The sequence below is a fragment of the Tiliqua scincoides genome, chromosome 3, assembly GCF_035046505.1.
Source record: "Tiliqua scincoides isolate rTilSci1 chromosome 3, rTilSci1.hap2, whole genome shotgun sequence".
NCBI classification, from domain to species: Eukaryota; Metazoa; Chordata; class Lepidosauria; order Squamata; family Scincidae; genus Tiliqua; species Tiliqua scincoides.
Genome location: NC_089823.1, coordinates 209,820,536 through 209,840,192, shown reverse-complemented (window position 1 = coordinate 209,840,192; position 19,657 = coordinate 209,820,536). Strand labels below are relative to the sequence as shown.

Sequence of the window (19,657 nt, the reverse complement as noted above, 5' to 3'; positions counted from 1 at the left end):
TTCAGGAAGTGATGTCATGACTGGAAGTGACATCATCAAGCAGGAAATTTTTAACAATCCTAGGCTGCAATTCTACCCACCCTTACCCAAGAGTAAGTCCCATTGACTATCATTGTTAAAAGCGTATATATAGCCTGTTAAAAGTACAGATGTGCAACATTTCCCCAATGCAGTCACATACCATAATAGCATCAAGTCTAATATATTCAAATTAAAATATTGAAATGAGTGGGAACTTACCTGAAATTGGTTCGCAACCCACCTAGTGGGTCCCAACCTACAGTTTGAGAAACAATGCGTTAAGTGAATAGTTCACAAAAATTTAAGCTGAAATAAATTGGCTAATCTCTTAAAATGCTGCAGCAGCGATTTCCAAACTGTGGGTCAGGACCTGATTTTTGGTATAGGTTGCAAAACTGATGGCTGACAAGGAAAATGTATAGAGCCCTATGGAAACCAAAATGGAGCAATCCATGTACATTTACACACAAGTAGGCAAACATGCCTTAGTCCACTTTGATGGGTAGGTCAAGGGACATGCAGCATCACCAGAACAGTCCCAATTTGATGAATGCAGGCCCTAACAAGCTTTCGAGAAGGAAGTCTGCTGCTCCAAGCTGACAAGGTAATGTATTGAGCCCTATGAGAAGCAAAACTGATGCACGCATGTTTGTGTTTACTCACGAGTAGGCAAACATGCCTCAGCTCTTATTGAAGGCCAGGTGATGGGGAATGCAAGGACATCAGAATGGTCCCAATCCAATGAACATGGAGCTCAACAAACACTCCAGAAGGCAGCTCCCTACCACAGTAAAAAAGATAAAACCACAGGTTTGAGCTGCTAGTAAAGCGAACCCATTTTTTAAAAAACCTTGTAAATCTAGGTGGGTCCTGATAGAGCAACCATTTTCAACAACTGTACATGGGTGTGTCGGGACTGGTCCACAGTCGTGCTCCAGGAATTTAAGGGAGGATCATTTATTAGTAGGGCCAATGGGGGATGTGATCCCCTGGCAGCATGATGTGCCTTGTCAATTGTCCAAAACCTAATGATGTGCCTTGACAATTATAGTGCCTTGTCAGAGTGTCGTGAGATGAAAAAGTATAAAATCGCTGTGATAGTGTTGTTTTGAAAAGTGGGTCCTGGTGCTGAAAAGTTTGGGAACCACTGTGCTACAGCATTAGGTAGCACCTTTACTGCAGCAGACTTAAGAGCCCAATCCTAAGCTTTGTGCTGTCAGAAACGTGCCTTAAGGCACATTTGTGGCCCCTAGTGCCGGAGGAGCACTGGAGCTCTGCCACTCAGTGGTCATGCAGAGGGAGGGCGGGGAGCAGGTGTGCCAGGGGAGAGAGCGGGGTAGGAGGGCGAAGCTCCACCAGATCCAGAGCCTTCATTTTGGACTGGCCGCCCAACACAGAGGCTTTGACCTTTAGGTCAATGTAGAATCAAGTAGCCACATTGCAGGTTACTCACTTTACCCAGGGGGAAGGGGACAGAAGTCCCCTTCTCCTGAGGAGGAGGCGGTGGTTACCTGGATTACGCCTGATGAGGCAGCAGCCATTTTCAGCACCTCTGTAACCCCACGCATCGGGTAGCTCAAGATTGGTTATTTCCATGGTTACTCTTCTGGAAGATGCGATCAGTTACTAGAATTATTTGAAATAGGTTAATTTGACTCATAACATGATTGAAAGGAAGACACTGAATTGGCCAACTCCACAAGTTGTGTGGGCTTTATGGCTTGGGGATGCTAAATACAGGGATGATGGCTGTTCCCTAACAAATTCCTCTGTCAATATTCCTACTTTAGGAAAAAAAATGCATTATAGGTCCAGATGGTTTATCAGCAGTTACAGGACCTGAAGTTTTATCTAACTGCGGGATCCAAACCCATGGGTTCTGCTGGACCTGGTCCTTCTTAATACAACCAGAGTTCTGCTTCAGTTGCATCCAGAGAGCTTTCTGAGAGCTGGGAAACCCAAGAACAGGCTTGCCAACCCTCAGAAGGCCTTCGAAGGCATCCTGAAGGAAACTGGCAGTTACAGTTTTCAACTCCAACCCATTCCAGTTGCATTTGGAGGATTACAAGGAGCCTGACCCATAGATTTCATTATTTGTGGGTTTTAGAACCATGGGGTTCGATTCCCGGGAAAGGAACCCCCCATGCCAAGATATGACTGTACCTGGTTTATTACAATAATTTAAATATCAGTTGCACTGTATACCTCTATTTGACATTCGAGGCAATGTTTACCTTGCCCTAGTATAATTGTATTTACCCTTGTTCCTCTTGGATGTCTGCTATGGGCTGACTCATATTTTACGCAGCATGTTGTCTTCTGAATAAATTGAATGATATTCTGGTCTTCTTATTCTTGCTTGAACTCGCAGATTTGATTATCTTTTCTGTGTTGGGATTACATAGCTGAGTTTAACTTGTGTTGCATCTGATTTTTTTCCCTAGATTATAAGTACACCACAAAGACTGACCAATTCAGGAAGTGTTCTGATTGGGAGTCCACATACCACAGCACCAGCCATGGTCACTCAAACACATATAACAGAAGCCACTAGCTGGGTCCCAGGGTAAATAATCTATTTCCTTTTCCACATTTTTGCATGCTTATTTTTGTTCTGTGTTCTTCCATAACTCAGTGAGCCTGCTTATTGTATGAGAATGCATGTTTTGACTCAGGCATAAACCTGTTGCTGCATAACTTCAGTCAAAGTTAATGGAGTTACTTAATTTGTTTACAGGATGATGTGGGATAATTATTTGCGCAATTGAAACAAGTTCTTACTGCTTACTCTTTCTGCTGTACAAAGAAGATGCTGTATATTTATCAGAAAAAAGATGTGCCAGTGCGCAAGAGTGAGCGAGAAAACAGCATCTAGGAGAGGGGAGAAATTGGGGCTGTCATAAAGAGCAAGGGGGGCTTCCAGCGACCACCAGCTGATCTAGGGCAGAAGCACCTAGTGCCAGGCACTCACTGACTTCCCATTCCCCACTCTTACACTTGGTTTGGATGCACAGTTTACAGACCAATCCTAACATGCCCTGGAGCAGGCAGGCCGGCTGGATGCATTCCCCTCACCCCATGTCATGTAGCAGCTGTCCTTATGGGGCTATTTGGATCTGCACCACCTAAAGAGGTGGCGCAGATCCATGTAGCCCTGTGTAAGTCCGGGCCACCCAGGAGGGGGTTTAGAATCCAGAGTAAGTGCCAGATACTGGCTTCAACTCCTCCCAGGCTTAGTCCTCCCACCAGCTTGCCCACTGCCTGCCCTCCCCAAACTCCCATGCTGCCCTGACTTGGACAGCACGAACTCACCAGTCTGCCGAGGCAGTGGCAACAGATTTGGCCTCCTAACTCCTGAGGTGGCCCAACATCTCTGGGCCAGCGACATATCTGAGCCAGTGCAAAGGACTTGTGCCGGCCCAAGAATGCGTCTGGATTGCGCTCTTAATGGGGTATGACTCAGTAGTTTTAGTCAGCAGCCCAAGAGATCTGGTTCCCAGAGGGATTCCCTGGGCAAAACCCCTCCCCATGAATAGTATTCAGGGTTGTAATTGCTTTCACTCTGACAGTAGTACCTACAGAGCAGGGAGTCTGACAAGTCCACTGATCCCAGAACATAGCAGAGGCTTTAACAAAGAGGTTTTATTAACAAATTGATCAACAGAAGGGAAAAACAATGCTAACAGGCTTGTTCACTCACAGATAAACTTCCCCTAAATGTTGCTGATTCTGCAGGAAAGCCAACATGTGTAGGCCCTGAACCTTAATCTAGACCGAGAACCTTAATCACAACTCAGCCTAGCCTGAGCTGAGGGTAAGCAAGAGCTCCTGGAGGGACAAATATAAACATAACCTAACAGTCACTGGCTACTACTTGGTCCCTTTCTGTGTACCTGGGGGCTCACCCTAGCAACCTTTCACTCTGACCCCCAGAGAGTGGCTCTCCTTGTCTTGCTCAACCAGAAGTGCACAGGAAAGAGAGCGAGTCTCTTCAGGCCTGGTAACCTTTTCTTTAGCACTACATACCAGCTCTGATTGGCTGCCTGCCTTGGAACCTGAAGCACCTCAGAACTGGAGGGAAAATCCTCCACAGTGAACCACAACTATTTCATCACAGGGGCATTTTGAAAAGAGAGAGAAGCAAGGGGCAGAGATCCAATAAGAGTGGGAAGTGTTCGTGTCATAGTATAACACAGCCAATTATGCAAATATATAGTTCCTTAGGAAACAATGCAGTTAGCTACTATTGCACAGACTCTGAGGTTCTAAGTTTGAATTAGTCCTGTTGGCGTCTATCATGCAGCTGTTTTGAGCAAGTTTGAAGTATTGCCATTTAAAACATTTTGAAAATACTATGCACTTCTGAATGCTTCTATTTTGATTTCATGTTAATTTAAAAAAAAAAAGGAAGGATGAACCTTTTGAATTAAGCAGCATGGCATACATGGTGCCAAAGACAGTGACTGTCTATAATAACTCTCATTCTAAGAATCTGGGATACAGAAGTGAAAAAAATCATTCATAACACAGGTCTGCAACCAAAAAGCTGTTTTCATAATTTTATCTGATTCTTATGTTTTTTGGTGCACTGAATTCGAAAATGACCACCTTTTTTTCCTGGGACGTCAGGTTTTTTCACAATCGAAATGTGCCTTGGTCAAACAGGTAGCTGGAAAGTATTGTGTATGCTGCTGGGATAACAGGCTGGGTACACCAAATATCCTTGTTTTCTACGTTTATGGGACAGTAGAGACCGACAAAATCACTGGAAGCAAAAAAATTGGCCACCAAGAAGTCTAGTTGTTGGTGAAAAGAATGTTCTCAGAGATACATTGGTACCCCCTGACAAGGTTTTATTACCACCACTCCATATAAAATTAGGATTAATGAAGCAATTTGTTAAGGCACTTCCCAAAGATAGCGAATGCTTCAAGTACTTGGGATCCAAGTTTCCAGGTTTAACGGAGGCAAAACTGAAAGAGGGGTTTTTTGTTGGCCCGGATATTAGAAAACTCATATCTGACAAAGACTTCATCAGTTCAATGACTCCAACTCAAAAAGAAGCATGGGTTGCCTTTACTGTGGTCATAAATAACTTTTTGGGAAACCAAAAGGACCCAAATTACAAGGAAATGGTGGAAACAATGTTGAAAGCGTTCCACAAGCTTGGTTGCTCCATGAGCTTAAAAGTCCTTTTTCTCAACTCACACCTTGACTATTTTCCTGAAAATTTGGGAGCAGTGAGTGAAGAACAGGGAGAACGTTTCCATCAAGATATAAAAGAAATGGAAAGAAGGTATCAAGGGAAATGGAGTGTAACGATGATGGCTGACTACTGCTGGATGTTGTATAGGGATCTTCCGGAAGCCACCTACAAGAGGAAAAGCTCAAAAAGAAGTTTAGAGTTTAAAAAAAGACGATTTCACAAGCAGTCTACTTGAGTGTGGTGTTAATTTTGTTGTCACCTGTGCAAATGAGTTAATATTTTTCATGTAAATAAAATATTTGCTTTAAGAGATTTTTTAAAACGATGACCACCCGTTTGTTCGAAAACCTGACGTCCCAGGACAAAACTGCTATCGTTTTTGGATTCAGCTCACCAAAAAAACATAAGAATCAGTCAACAAAACCAAAACAGCTGTCCCAAAAATTTTTTTTGCAGACCTGTGATACACAGGGAGACCTTTTATGTGTTGAGTCAATCCCTTCCATCCTACTAGGAGGCAGGATCAGTTTTCCAAAAGTAGAGGTTCCTAGTTACTCCCTGCTTAGTGACTGGACACTGAGTTTTTAGGGCCTAGTGATGTGTTTATGTTAACTGCATTTTGATGCCAATGAATGCTTCCCTTTGGGTCCAATAAACAGCTTTGGAGGCATGGTTTTCATCAAAACTGCACTGCTGCAGTAAAAGATTGCACTTCTTCCCTGCATGCTGTGATCCTAATCCTGGTCTGGCCCTCCACAGTGCTGTTTGAGTAAAGCAAGCAAATAAAAAACCTCAGGGCCAAATTATGTGTGTAACATAAATCAAAGCTCATAGAGAGATCACCTTTAATTCTTTTTTGTTCTTGCATCTCTTGACATATTTTAACCTTGGCCTTGTTTGGACTCAAGGTAGTAATTAAATTCACATATGAGACTGAGTAATGTCTTTTGTATTAATAACCTAAATGACTTCTTTAAGATGAAAAGAAGATAATGCCATGATGTCTTTGGCATTTCAGTATATTTTTGTCTTATGGATTTCTTCCATTATTTTTATCATTATAGCTCTCATAGTGGTAGAGTTCAGTAAAGGTTGCATGAAGCTGAATTCCATTAATTTGAATGAAATTTTAGTTTAGTTCAGATGAAGATCTATTCCTTTTCTTTCAAGCCCAATCACAATTTGTTTTAGGGTCCAGTTCTGTGCATGTATACTCAGAAGTAAGCTCCAAGTGTGAATAGGATTGCAACCTTAAGCATATTGTGCTCTGTGTGTGTGTGTGTGTGTGTGTGTGTGTGTGTATTAGGATACATGTATTATGTATAAAGATACATAAAGAAATTACTTTTTAAAATATTCAGCATGGGTATGCCTTGAGCTACAGAATATGTATGTACCATGTAATACGTATTTTGTTATCTGACTTCTTTTTAATATATTCACAGAGAAAGAAAACGAACCCGAGACTTTATGGAATCAGATTTTTCAGAAAGGTGTGTGTGATATTGACTTTTATTCAACTTAAATTTGCAGACAAAACATACTAACTTCTTTGAATCTGGTCATGGTGTTCCATTTTTAAATGATTTTAAAACCATTTTTTAAATGATTTCTTCTCAGAAAGAGAAGGGCTTTTGCATCAGAAAAAAAAATGGTGCTCTCTGTTACAGATAGGCAGTAGATAAATTCTAGCAATATATTCTAGATTGTATGTCTAGCATGAAACTTCTTTTTTTTCAAAATCTGTGAAGATAGTTACTAGCTTTAAGAGGTTTTCAAGGCTTTCTTATGAGGGAAAAGTAAATCTGGTTGAATCAGTAACCACTTTCCTAAGACTCAGTGGTGGTTATCTTACTACAACCCACAGTGTATCACCATGAGTTTTGGGAATCAACTGTGCAATTATATAATTGAATAATTTCCACTATCTGCACTTTAGTTGCACTGAATTGAGTTCATTCATCTGTGTAGAGCTGTAGTTCCCAAACTGTGAGCTGTGGCTCCCCTGGGAGCTGCAGAAACCAGTCAGGGGAGCTACGAAAACCAGCCAGGGGAGCCACAGAATCCTTGTGAAAACCCACAGCCGTACACAGTGTATAGGATTGTAGTCCTGATGGGGAGCCATGGCCAATGGCCCAGTAGGTTAAGGCAGGGATGTCCAAAGTTTTTGGCAGGAGGGCCACATCATCTCTCTGGCACTGTGTGAGGGGGGGCCGGGGGGGAAAAGAATTTATTTACATTTAAAATTTGAATAAATTTATATAAGTTTACATAAATGAATATATTAAAGATGAACTTATATAATGAATGAAGGTCTTGCAATAGCTCAAGACCTATAAAAGGCCTTGCACAAAGCAAGGCTGGCCTTTCCTTTGCTGCCGCTACTGCATCACAGACGTGAAACAGCAAGCTGTGCAGGGAGTCCTCATCCCACAGCTCACGTGAGAAGTCAGTCACTCTCACACTGAAAGCAGTTGCGTGGGGCCAGTGTGGGCTCCAACAAATCTCCAGAGGGCCCTCATTGGAGACTGGGGGCTCCCTGAAGGCCGCATTGAAAGTCCTTGAGGGCCGCAAGTGGCCCCAGGGCCGGGGTTTGGGCACCCCTGGGTTAAGGGATATGCCAACCAAAAAAGTTTGGGAACCACTGTTCTAGGGATATAAAATAGCAGACTTTTTAGGCCTTTAAGGGTTTTGGTGTTCTCCTTTTGCAAAGGTAAATTCCAGGACCCCCCCCCCATGGTTAAGTGAAACCGCAGATATGGGCAAATGCCCTCCCTCACCCTCCGCAGGCGAGGGGACCATTCAATAATTACAGGGTGACCCCAAAAAAACCAGAACCCATAAAAATTTTATTAAATCCTACAAAGGTCCAGTAATGTCCAAAATGTCTTTTCCTTGGTTGACCAAGACTTATTGGGGAAGATTATTGTTCCAATATTTCATGCACAAAGTCGACTTGTATACCGTGAAAGAAAAAAGAAGAAAAATTAAAATTAAGAGTTTTATTCAAAGATTTGTGGGTTCTGGTTTTTTTTTGGGTAACCCTGTATGTAGCATAACATAATGATTTTTTTTTTCCAAAATGTACTCAAACATTAGTCAAGAATTTGCCAAGATTATCCAAACCAGCATTAATTGAAGAAGGATAAAAAACCCTCTGTTGATGGAACTTGCTTTTAAAAGATATACACAGTGCTATTAAACTATTCTTGTCATCACTAAGTTTTTAATTTGAGAAGTGAAGATCATGTATTGAAATCTTTGTACTAAACATTTAATCTTTATCTCTGTAGATGCTCTGCTGTCTGAATGGTTCTGTACCTTTGGCTTCAGATGAATTTTGCTCATATCTGTCTTCCTCATGTAGCCTTACACTACTTTAAATTTTGTATGGTTTGAACCATAGGCTACGTAGATGAATTGAATTACCAATAGCAGTCAAATGCTTTAGCTGTGTCTATGACACCCTAGTTTGACCAAGAATGTAATAAGAAATAGAACTAGGAAGAAGCAGGCTTAACAATGGATCTTGAGTTCTGTGTTGGGGAAGGTGGACTGTATTAACAAAATTTGATGTGTAATTCAACCATCCTTGGAAGGAAGAACAATCTGCCACTCTCTGCCGCACTTGTCAAATAAAAATATTTTTACTAGCTGAGTTTCCAGTCTTGGACTGGGAGGTAATAAAGTATAGTTGGGTGAGATCTGTTTATTGTTTAACACAACACAATTAATACCCAAATACTAGCCCATAAGATAAGTAAAGTAATAATAAGCCTACAACTCATATTCTGAATGGAATGTGTCCTATTTGTTGTGTAGGATAAATTAGTCATAAGTAGTATGTGGCAAAGCAGCAAATGATTAAGAAGAAAATAGTTAAAATTTCAAAGAATTTAATGTGCTTGTTGTATATTATTATGTCATTAGTCATATATGTCATTAGTTGTTTGATTTTTCTCTGTAAACCGCTTTGTGAACTTTTAGTTGAAAAGCGGTATATAAATACTGTTAATAATAATAATAATAATAATAATAATAATAATAATAATAATATCAGTAGTAATACAGTGGGCAACTCAATCCTAATGTGTCGTTGAGGCGGTGCAGGCCTCCCTATGCCAACTCTGAGTACTGCAATAGTGCCATAAAGCATGTTTGTGCTTACTTGATACTGGTACAAAGGCACATATAGGTGCAAATAGCGGAAACTGCGGATAAGGGCGAACGCCAGTCCCCGCAGTCTGGAGGCCACCGTCACCTCCAGAGGGGTCTGAGCTCAGCAGAGCTGAGGATGTCTGTCCCTGGCCTCTGCCAGGTTCAGATTAAGCTTTAGAGCTCAAAACACATGACTTCCAGTTTTATGGAGAAACCGGAAGTGATGTTTTTGATGCCTTTATAAGACATTAGGAGACCCAGTGCTTCCCTAGGCCTCCTAATGCCTTATAAGGCATTAAAAACATCACTTCTAGTTTCTCCATGAAACCAGGTGTTTTGAGCTCTAAATCTCAGTCTGAGCCCGGCAAAGCCAGGAATGGACATCCTTGGCCTCTGCTGAGTTCAGACTCCCATCGCCTCCAGAGAGAGTGCACGCGGGTGGTGCACATTCGGATGGGCCTGGACCCAATCTGCAGATAACTGAATCAGTGGATGTGGGGTGGGCAGATATGGGGAGCCCCCTGTATATCCCCTTACCCCAAGGGTAGTACCCTTGCTAGCCTGTGTAGGATATAGCACAGGCCATGTGGGCGAGCTGTACTGTCGCAGGTTAGGATAGCACCACTGGTTATTTTGGTGAGGGGAGCTGCAGCTTAATGCTAGAGCACATGCTTTTGCATGTCCTACAATATCTCACATCTTCAATTAAGGGATCTCTGATACCTATGCTGACAAAGATTATGCCTGAGTCCTTGGAGAGCTGCCACCAGTCAAGTTGCTATTACTGACTTAAATGAGACTGTGTAAGTAAGAGACTTACTTACACAGTCTAAATTAGGTCATTTAAGTCAGTAAATGCAACTTGACTAGTAAGAGAATATCAAATTCTCTTACTAGTCAAGTAATTGACAAGTTGTCAGTAATAGCAACTTGACTGGTGGCAGCTCTCCAAGGACTCAGGCATAATCTTTGTCAGCATAGGTATCAGAGATCCCTTAATTGAAGGAATAGTAGTCAATTTGCTATTACTGGGGGGGGGGGGTTGCCACTTGTTTTTCTTTGAAAACATTTTGAGCCTCTTAATGTCAACCAATACAATTCCAAAATCTTTTTAAACTTTCAGAATTCTAGAAAAATTCAGCCAGATGCAAAGCAATACTCATAGTAGAAGCACTAAACAGAAAAAATATTTTTAGGGTGACCAATATTGAAGCCACATGGCTAATTCTGGCTTTACTTTTCCATTTACCACTTCTCCCCCTTCTCCTCCCTCCCAATAAACAACTGTAAATATTACAGTTTCCAGCAAAGGCAGCACTCATAATGTACAGTTAACCCCAGGTCTGACTTTTTTTTCTTCTCCGCAGTAAAAGAAACAAAAAAGGCGATAAGAATGGAAAGGGTCTAAGGCATTTTTCAATGAAAGTATGTGAAAAGGTCCAGCGTAAAGGAACAACATCTTATAATGAAGTTGCAGATGAGCTGGTTTCAGAATTTACAAATTCAAATAGCCATTTAGCTTCAGATTCAGTAAGTAAAAATTAACAAATATTCTCGGCACATGGACAAAAATATACTGGCAATAGGATCATACAAATAGGCAGCAATGCGTGCTGACAGTGTTAATAGGGAACTGGAAGAGTGGTAGAGGCATTTGATGTCTTGTTCATATCTTCCAAATTCTAAATAGATCAGTAATTCTTTGGGTAAGTTGCATATATCAGCAGTGACTGTTGCTGAAACTGTCACAAACGTGTGCTGTAGTACCACCATGATGTCTTGGGTTGTAGTGTTGGTGCAACCACACAGGTGGTGATCTGATGTAAGCACGGCTGTCCCAGCACCCTTTCTTGAGTGCTTATAACGTAGCATTCTGGCAAATAGAATTGGTCTGTCAGGTTTTAATTGGAAACATATTTAATGTTTTTGCAAGGATGGAAGTAGTGGAAGGTAGATGGGGCCTGCCTTACTTCTGCTTAGGGAAGATATTAGTAGCAGCTTCAAGGGATAGCTAAGATGAGTGGAAGTCTTCCACTGTCAAGAGTGGCAACAACTTCAGTGAGAAACTTTGATGATGGGGAATTGAAGATAGCTGATGATGAGAGGAGTAAGTGGGAGGTGCCCTCCAACATTGCTCCTCATAATTTCTAACCGGGTTGGGAAAAAGAGCAGTGCTCAGTGCTCTGGTGGTGTGTTGTAGGGGCACTTAGGCAGCCTCCTCTCCCACCTACCCATTCACAGATCAGCTTCCTCAGAAGCCCCCGTGTCATTTCAGAGGCCTCTGAAGATGTCCAGTTGCAGTTAGGGAGGGTAGGACAAGGCAACGATGACATGAATTGTTCAGTTGAGCAGCTCATGCTGCCATTTCCTGCTTTGGGGAACTTTAAGGGTTAGCCAGTTGGGCCCGCCCCCTAGGCAGTCAGGTGGCCTTCTGTCCATGCCCAACCTAGCTAACCTCTGCCCCATTTGATTTGGTTTAGCTTTGTCTTTAATATACAGTGTTAAGCCACTGTATTGCTTAATAAAAGTAACTGTGACTTATCTCCACTTAGGGTTCTTTCCAAGCTATCTGTTGAATAAAGCATATACTATTTGTTTCAGTCTGTTCACATGTTGCCTTTTGTATTTTTAATAAAAAAGATACGAAAATTCTGTGTTTCTGTGTATGAACATATTCTAAGACTTCAACCTTCTAACATAAGGTGCTAAAATTCACAAATGCATGCCATCAGTTTTTTGACAATTAACAAGGCACACCATTCTGATGGTGGTGGGCTCACACCCCCATTGGCCCTACTAATAAATGACTCTCCCCCAAATTACCATGACAAACCTGCAGACCATTCACAGCACACCAATATGCCATGGCACACTGGTTGAAAATCAGTGCTCTAACAGTTCTATAGTCAAGAGATTTGCAAATGTCTGGGGTAATAAGGTTCTAGATGCACCACTGTCACCCTTGTCAGAATTTGGATAGAATCAAGGTCTCTTCACACATGATATTTTCCTATCCAGTTGTTTTTTAAAAAGGGTCAAAATATGTACACTATGTGGCATCCAAATATGTACTCATGGCAGATAAGACATGATGTGTCACATATGACTGTGTTCATGGCATTTATGAGGAAAATTTCGGAATTGAAGTGGACCAGCTGTCTCCACTGCCAGAGTGGAGTGAAATATTTGCTAACGTAAATGCCTTCAAGGCATTGTTTGCAAAAATGGAATGCCATTAATTAGCAATTGTATATTGTGGAGTTCAAAAGACACACAAAAAAATTAGATTCATTTAATGTATACAAGGCCTATTTCTTTTAGGGGTATTTACCAGACCCCTGATAGTATGGTAACAAATGAGAGAGGCTGTTGTTTTGCCATTGTGTGTTCATTTTCTATAAGCCTGATCATATGGTTCTACAGTTATAGCCGAAGGTTTCTTTTCTTCTGCCAGAGGTAGCTTTCGCATGTGGAAGGAAATGTTAGGATGCAACCATTCATGTTCAAAGACAAATTTAAAATAACTTGTGGCATATGGTGTAATCTAACTACCTCTTTTATATTTGTATTTGACATTGCTAGTCAGTTGATATATTTTAACAGTACTGCGTTTTAAGCAGGCTTATGATCAGAAGAATATTAGACGAAGAGTTTATGATGCCCTCAATGTGTTAATGGCGATGAACATTATTTCAAAGGAGAAAAAAGAAATCAAGTGGATAGGTCTTCCTACAAATTCAGCTCAAGAATGTCAAAATCTAGAGGTGAGTGAAGGATAAAATTTGTGCATTTTGGGGGGTGGGACTTATCTGAATTTGAGTTCTTCAAGTTTGATTTATATGGGGGTTGTGTATCCACGAATCAGGGTGACCTCCAGAGGAGAGGGGAGCACAGTTCTGCCAGACTTAGAATGAAGATTAGAACGAAAAAGCACAACTTCCGGTTTAGTCATAAAACCAGAAGTCACTTTCCGTTCTAATCTTCATTCTGAGTCTGGCAGAGACTGTGGGTGGGCTTGCACGGCCTCTGCTGGGCTCAGAAGACACTCTGGAGGCGAGGGGAGCCGAGTTACCCTCACCTCTGGAGAGTGGGGCATTCTCTGGTGTCCGCGGTTTCACTTAATTATGGAGGGGGGAGTTCCGGAATGGAGCCCCCCATAGATACTGGGGCATGCCTGTAAGAACATAAGAACAGTCCCACTGGATCAGGCCATAGGCCCATCTAGTCCAGCTTCCTGTATCTCACAGTGGCCCACCAAATGCCCCAGGGAGCACACCAGATAACAAGAGACCTCATCCTGGTGCCCTCCCCTGCATCTGGCATTCTGACATAACCCATTTCTAAAATCAGGAGGTTGCGCATACACATCATGGCTTGTACCCCATAATGGATTTTTCCTCCAGAAACTTGTCCAATCCCCTTTTAAAGGCGTCTAGGCTAGACGCCAGCACCACATCCTGTGGCAAGGAGTTCCACAGACCGACCACACGCTGAGTAAAGAAATATTTTCTTTTGTCTGTCCTAACCCGCCCAACACTCAATTTTAGTGGATGTCCCCTGGTTCTGGTATGTGAGAGTGTAAAGAGCATCTCTGTATCCACTTTATCCTTCCCATGCATAATTTTGTATGTCTCAATCAATGCATACACATCATGGCTTGTACCCCATAATTGATTTTTCCTCCAGAAACTCGTCCAATCCCCTTTTAAAGGCGTCTAGGCTAGACGCCAGCACCACATCCTGTGGCAAGGAGTTCCACAGACCGACCACACGCTGAGTAAAGAAATATTTTCTTTTGTCTGTCCTAACCCGCCCAACACTCAATTTTAGTGGATGTCCCCTGGTTCTGGTATTATGTGAGAGTGTAAAGAGCATCTCCCTATCCACTCTGTCCATTCCCTGCATAATTTTGTATGTCTCAATCATGTCCCCCCTCAAGCGTCTCTTTTCTAGGCTGAAGAGGCCCAAACTTCGTAGCCTTTCCTCATAAGGAAGTTGCCCCAGCCCCGTAATCATCTTAGTCGCTCTCTTTTGCACCTTTTCCATTTCCACTGTGTCTTTTTTGAGATGCGGCGACCAGAACTGGACACAGTACTCCAGGTGTGGCCTTACCATCGATTTGTACAACGGCATTATAATACTAGCCGTTTTGTTCTCAATACCCTTCCTAATGATCCCAAGCATAGAATTGGCCTTCTTCACTGCCGCCGCACATTGGGTCGACACTTTCATCGACCTGTCCACCACCACCCCAAGATCTCTCTCCTGATCTGTCACACACAGCTCAGAACCCATCAGCCTATATCTAAAGTTTTGATTTTTTGCCCCATTGTGCATGACTTTACACTGACTGACATTGAAGCGCATCTGCCATTTTGCTGCCCATTCTGCCAGTCTGGAGAGATCCTTCTGGAGCTCCTCACAATCACTTCTGGTCTTTACCACTCGGAAAAAGTTGGTGTCGTCTGCAAACTTAGCCACTTCACTGCTCAACCCTGTCTCCAGGTCATTTATGAAGAGGTTGAAAAGCACCGGTCCCAGGACAGATCCTTGGGGCACACCGCTTTTCACCTCTCTCCATTGTGAAAATTGCCCATTGACACCCACTCTCTGCTTCCTGGCCTCCAACCAGTTCTCAATCCATGAGAGGACCTGTCCTCTAATTCCCTGACTGTGGAGTTTTTTCAGTAGCCTTTGGTGAGGGACCGTGTCAAACGCCTTCTGAAAGTCCAGATATATAATGTCCACGGGTTCTCCTGCATCCACATGCCTGTTGACCTTTTCAAAGAATTCTAAAAGGTTCGTGAGGCAAGACTTACCCTTACAGAAGCCATGCTGACTCTCCCTCAGCAAGGCCTGTTCGTCTATGTGTTTTGAGATCCTATCTTTGATGAGGCATTCCACCATCTTACCCGGTATGGATGTTAGGCTGACCGGCCTATAGTTTCCCGGGTCCCCCCTCTTTCCCTTTTTAAAAATAGGCGTGACATTTGCTATCCTCCAATCCTCTGGCACCATGGCCGTTTTGAGGGACAAGTTGCATACCTTAGTCAAGAGATCTGCAACTTCATTCTTCAATTCCTTAATAACCCTTGGGTGGATGCCATCAGGGCCCGGTGACTTATTGATCTTTAATTTATCAATGAGGTCTGAAACATCTTCTCTTTTAACCTCTATCTGACTAAACTCCTCGGTCAGGAGGGGCCGTTCGAGCAGCGGTATCTGCCCGAGGTCTTCTGCTGTGAAGACAGATGCAAAGAACTCATTTAATTTTTCTGCCATCTCTAAGTCTCCTTTTATCTCCCCTTTCCCTCCCTCACCATCCAGAGGGCCAACCGCTTCTCTGGCGGGTTTCCTGCTTCTAACATATTTGAAGAAGCCTTTATTATTCCCCTTAATGTTGCCGGCCATGCGTTCCTCATAGTCTCGCTTGGCCTCCAGTATCACCTTCTTACATTTCTTTTGCCACAGTTTATGTTCCTTTTTATTCTCCTCATTAGGGCAAGACTTCCATTTACGGAAGGAAGCTTCCTTGCCCTTCACAGCCTCTCTAACTTGGCTGGTTAGCCATGCGGGCACCCTCCTGGATTTAGTGGAACCCTTCTTTCTTTGCGGTATACACCTCTGCTGGGCCTCTATTACTGTTGTTTTAAGCAGCCTCCATGCACTCTGGAGAGACTGGACTCTTTTTACCCTCCCTTTCAACCTCCTTCTAACCAGCCTCCTCATTTGAGGGAAGTCCGCCCGTCGGAAGTCAAGGGTTTTTGTTAGAGATTTGCCTGGTATTCTTCCCCCAACGTGCACATCAAAACGGATCGCAGCATGGTCACTGTTCCCCAATGGCTCAGTAACGTTTACATCTCTAACCAGGTCCTGCGTACCGCACAATATTAAATCCAGAGTCACCTGTCCTCTGGTGGGCTCCGTGACTAGCTGATCTAAGCCACAGTCATTTAGCACGTCAAGAAATCCGGTTTCCTTATCGTGACCAGAACACAAATTGACCCAGTCAATATGAGGATAATTGAAGTCCCCCATGATTACAACCCTGTCCCTCCTTGTCACCTCCCTGATCTGTTTCCTCATTTCAAGGTCCCCATCCGATTTCTGGTCTGGAGGACGATAGCACGCCCCCAGTATTACATCGCTGCACAAGCCTGGTAATTTAACCCACAGAGATTCTACGGTGGAGTCGGACCCACCTTCAATCTCTACTTTGCTGGATTCTATCCCTTCCTTAACATAAACAGCCACCCCATCTCCAACACGCTCCTGCCTGTCCCTCCTGTAGAGTTTATATCCCTGGATTGCGGTATCCCACTGATTCTCCGCATTCCACCAGGTTTCCGTTATGCCCACTATGTCAATATTTTCCCTTGTCACCAGACATTCCAGTTCTCCCACCTTTGCTCGTAGACTTCGGGCATTCGCATAAAAGCATTTATACATGGAATGCCCCAGGATGCGCTGCTTATTAGCTCCTTTGTCCCCGCATCCTCTCATTGTGCCAAACCGTCTATCACATCCCATCACCCTACCTTTCCCAATTTCTTCTCCTACTCTGCCTTTGTCTTGTTGTTCTCTAACCTCCCCATCCTCATCCCATAGGGATGAGGAGTCCCGAACCGGATGCCCCTTGGCTCCTGTCGGCCTTCCCCCAGGGATCAGTTTAAAAGCTGCTCTGCCACCTTTTTAATGTTATGCGCCAGCAGTCTGGTTCCATTCTGGTTCAAATGGAGCCCGTCCCTCTTGTACAGGCCCCGCTTGTCCCAAAAAGTTCCCCAGTACCTAACGAATCTAAACCCCTCCTCCCTACGCCACCGTCTCATCCACGCATTGAGACCCCTGATCTCCACCTGCCTAGCTGGCCCTGCGCGTGGAACAGGTAGCACTTCAGAGAACGCTACCTTTGTATTTTTGTTTCTTTGAAATATAATGTGTGCTATATCTTGACTAAAATTTATACAGCTATCCGGAGCCGCATAAAATTACTATGCAGGTTGCCAGTAGCATACCCCACTTTATGTTAAAATACCATTTAACTTTGACTCTTCCCTCATTCTTTATTAACTCCACGTAAAATTTTCAAATGCTAGCAAGCATTTTTATATTGGGGTTCTGTATGTGCTTTGTGCTTTGACTCAGATTTCCTAGAACAATTGATTCCTTTACAAAAGATTTCCTATTTACTCAGAGGAAGTTGTGCATCAATTATATCTATTTTTGTCTATCTTTAATTTCACATTTGTTCTGAAGATAGAGAAACAGCGACGTATAGAACGAATAAAACAGAAGAGAGCTCAGCTTCAAGAGCTTCTGTTGCAGGTACATTTGTTTCAAAATTTGTTAAAAAGAGTAGATTTGTATTTAAGTGACCTAAAATATGCCTAACCTAGCAAAGGTTTATGAATGAATGAAGGCATGAAATTCCACTTTAGTTGTATGCTAAAATGAGTTTGCTTCAAACTATATTTCAAAAAACAATGATCACCTCATCTTTTGACTTATAGGGTATATAAGCATTCATGTGTGTTTTGTCTCTGATTTCTATGAGCATAGAAGCAAGCCACAGATCATACTCTTTATCAGTGTCCTGAAAGATGACATTTTGTAAACTGACTTGTGTTGCTTAGTTGGTATACCATAATACTGTATAACACCTGCTGTTGCTGGAGGTACTAAAGTTTCAACTTTCCTAGTATGAAGTGCTTTCTCTGTGACCAAATTCTGAGTCATTAACCTAGGAAGCACTTTGTTTTTGGTTTAAATTTGAGCATTTTATTTTCTTTCTACAGCAAATTGCTTTCAAAAACTTGGTACAAAGAAATCAACAAAACGAACAGCAAGATCAGGGCCCTCCTGCTTTGAATTCTACAGTACAACTGCCTTTTCTAATAATAAACACAAGCAAAAGAACAGTTATCGATTGCAGCATCTCTCCTGACAAGTGAGTGTGATGTGGATGCATATGCTGACGTAATGAGTCTAGTGAGCCTGGGAAACCTGTATTTAATAAGAATTTTTAAAAGTCAGTTTTGCTACCATATTAATTTTAGGAGACGGTTGGAATATGAAGCACCTAGATCTTCTTTCGGAAAGAAGAAATGCATGAGTCCAAATGGGTCTGTTACCCAGTGTCCTATTTCTTGCTATAGCTACAGTTCTCACTAATGTTGATATTCACATGAGTGAACTAGTTACGTTTGCTGCTTTTTCTCAGTTCTCTTTTTCACTCGGTAGGTGTACAGTGTTGATAAGGTATTAATTCATTTAAAAGATTTCTGTACTGCTTTTCCGGTGCTCAAAGCAGTTCATAACATAAAATATAATAAAATGTAATAGTTTAATAATAAAATATTTAAATAATCATTTTAAGCAATTAATGCAGATGCAGTTGAAAATGAGAAAACAGCACCAATACAAAAGCATTTTAAAAAGCAACAAAAGACCTGTGGATATTAGTTTAAGAAGGATTCCCTAAGAGTTCTCTCCCTCCTCAAATGCCCAGGGGAATTAGGTAAGCGTTTTACACCTCACCCGAAACCATGCAAAGTGGCGTCTATCCTCAGTCTTGACAGCAGTTGGTTCCAGAGACATGACGCCACAACCACAATGGCTCTGCATCTTTCCACCACCCCCTTGGCTTCAAATGGCAGTAATATCCTAAGTAGGACCCTGTGTGAAGATTGTAGAGGATGTGCAGGATTATATGGGAGAAGGTGTTCTTTGACATATCGTGGCACTATGCCATCCTGGTTCAAGTTATGGAGAAAAAATATCTGCCAATTGAAATGTTTGTTCCTATTTCTTCAGTGACTTGACTGGTTTTTGTTTTGGAATGAGTCCACTCGGAATAGCGGGTTTGGATTCCAGGGAAATGTTAGATGAACTTGGAGCCTAAAAATTACATTTCTTTAATCGTGCAGGTACCAATGTCACTTTTTAAGCATTAGCCTTACTTAATACTTAAATAAGGCATTAAGGGCTGAATAAGTAATTTGAAATACTAGGCATCAAAGTACTTATTCAGCCCTGTGCAAGGTTAATACTTAAAAAGTGTCATTGGCATCTATATGTTTAATGATTTTGCTGATATTCTTATTCTTGCAGTTCAGAAAACACATTTCTCACCCTGTTTGTCTCCTGGTGCCGTACTGTCATTTTTAGTATTCCAGACACCAGAGAGGAATAGAGACTTCCTAGAATGGCTACCACTGCAAGTAAGATATTGAGTTATGGAAAAGAGTCCATCCAGATATGTCATGTATCTGA

General features: G+C 42.3%; 1 protein-coding gene across 5 annotated transcripts in view; it reads left to right on the top strand.

Annotated features, from left to right (window-relative positions):
• TFDP2 (transcription factor Dp-2) overlaps positions 1–19,657 on the top strand; it is a 76,151-nt gene that overhangs the window by 27,386 nt on the left and 29,108 nt on the right. For 4 of the 5 annotated variants that reach the window (XM_066621064.1, XM_066621061.1, XM_066621062.1 and 1 more), the window contains 6 exons: positions 2,466–2,587; positions 6,673–6,720; positions 10,753–10,915; positions 13,003–13,149; positions 17,642–17,710; positions 18,181–18,332. In XM_066621064.1, the coding sequence (XP_066477161.1) occupies positions 2,466–2,587; positions 6,673–6,720; positions 10,753–10,915; positions 13,003–13,149; positions 17,642–17,710; positions 18,181–18,332 (701 nt within the window). The remainder of the gene's footprint in view (positions 1–2,465; positions 2,588–6,672; positions 6,721–10,752; positions 10,916–13,002; positions 13,150–17,641; positions 17,711–18,180; positions 18,333–19,657) is intronic. The other variant, XM_066621060.1, reaches the window with a different exon arrangement.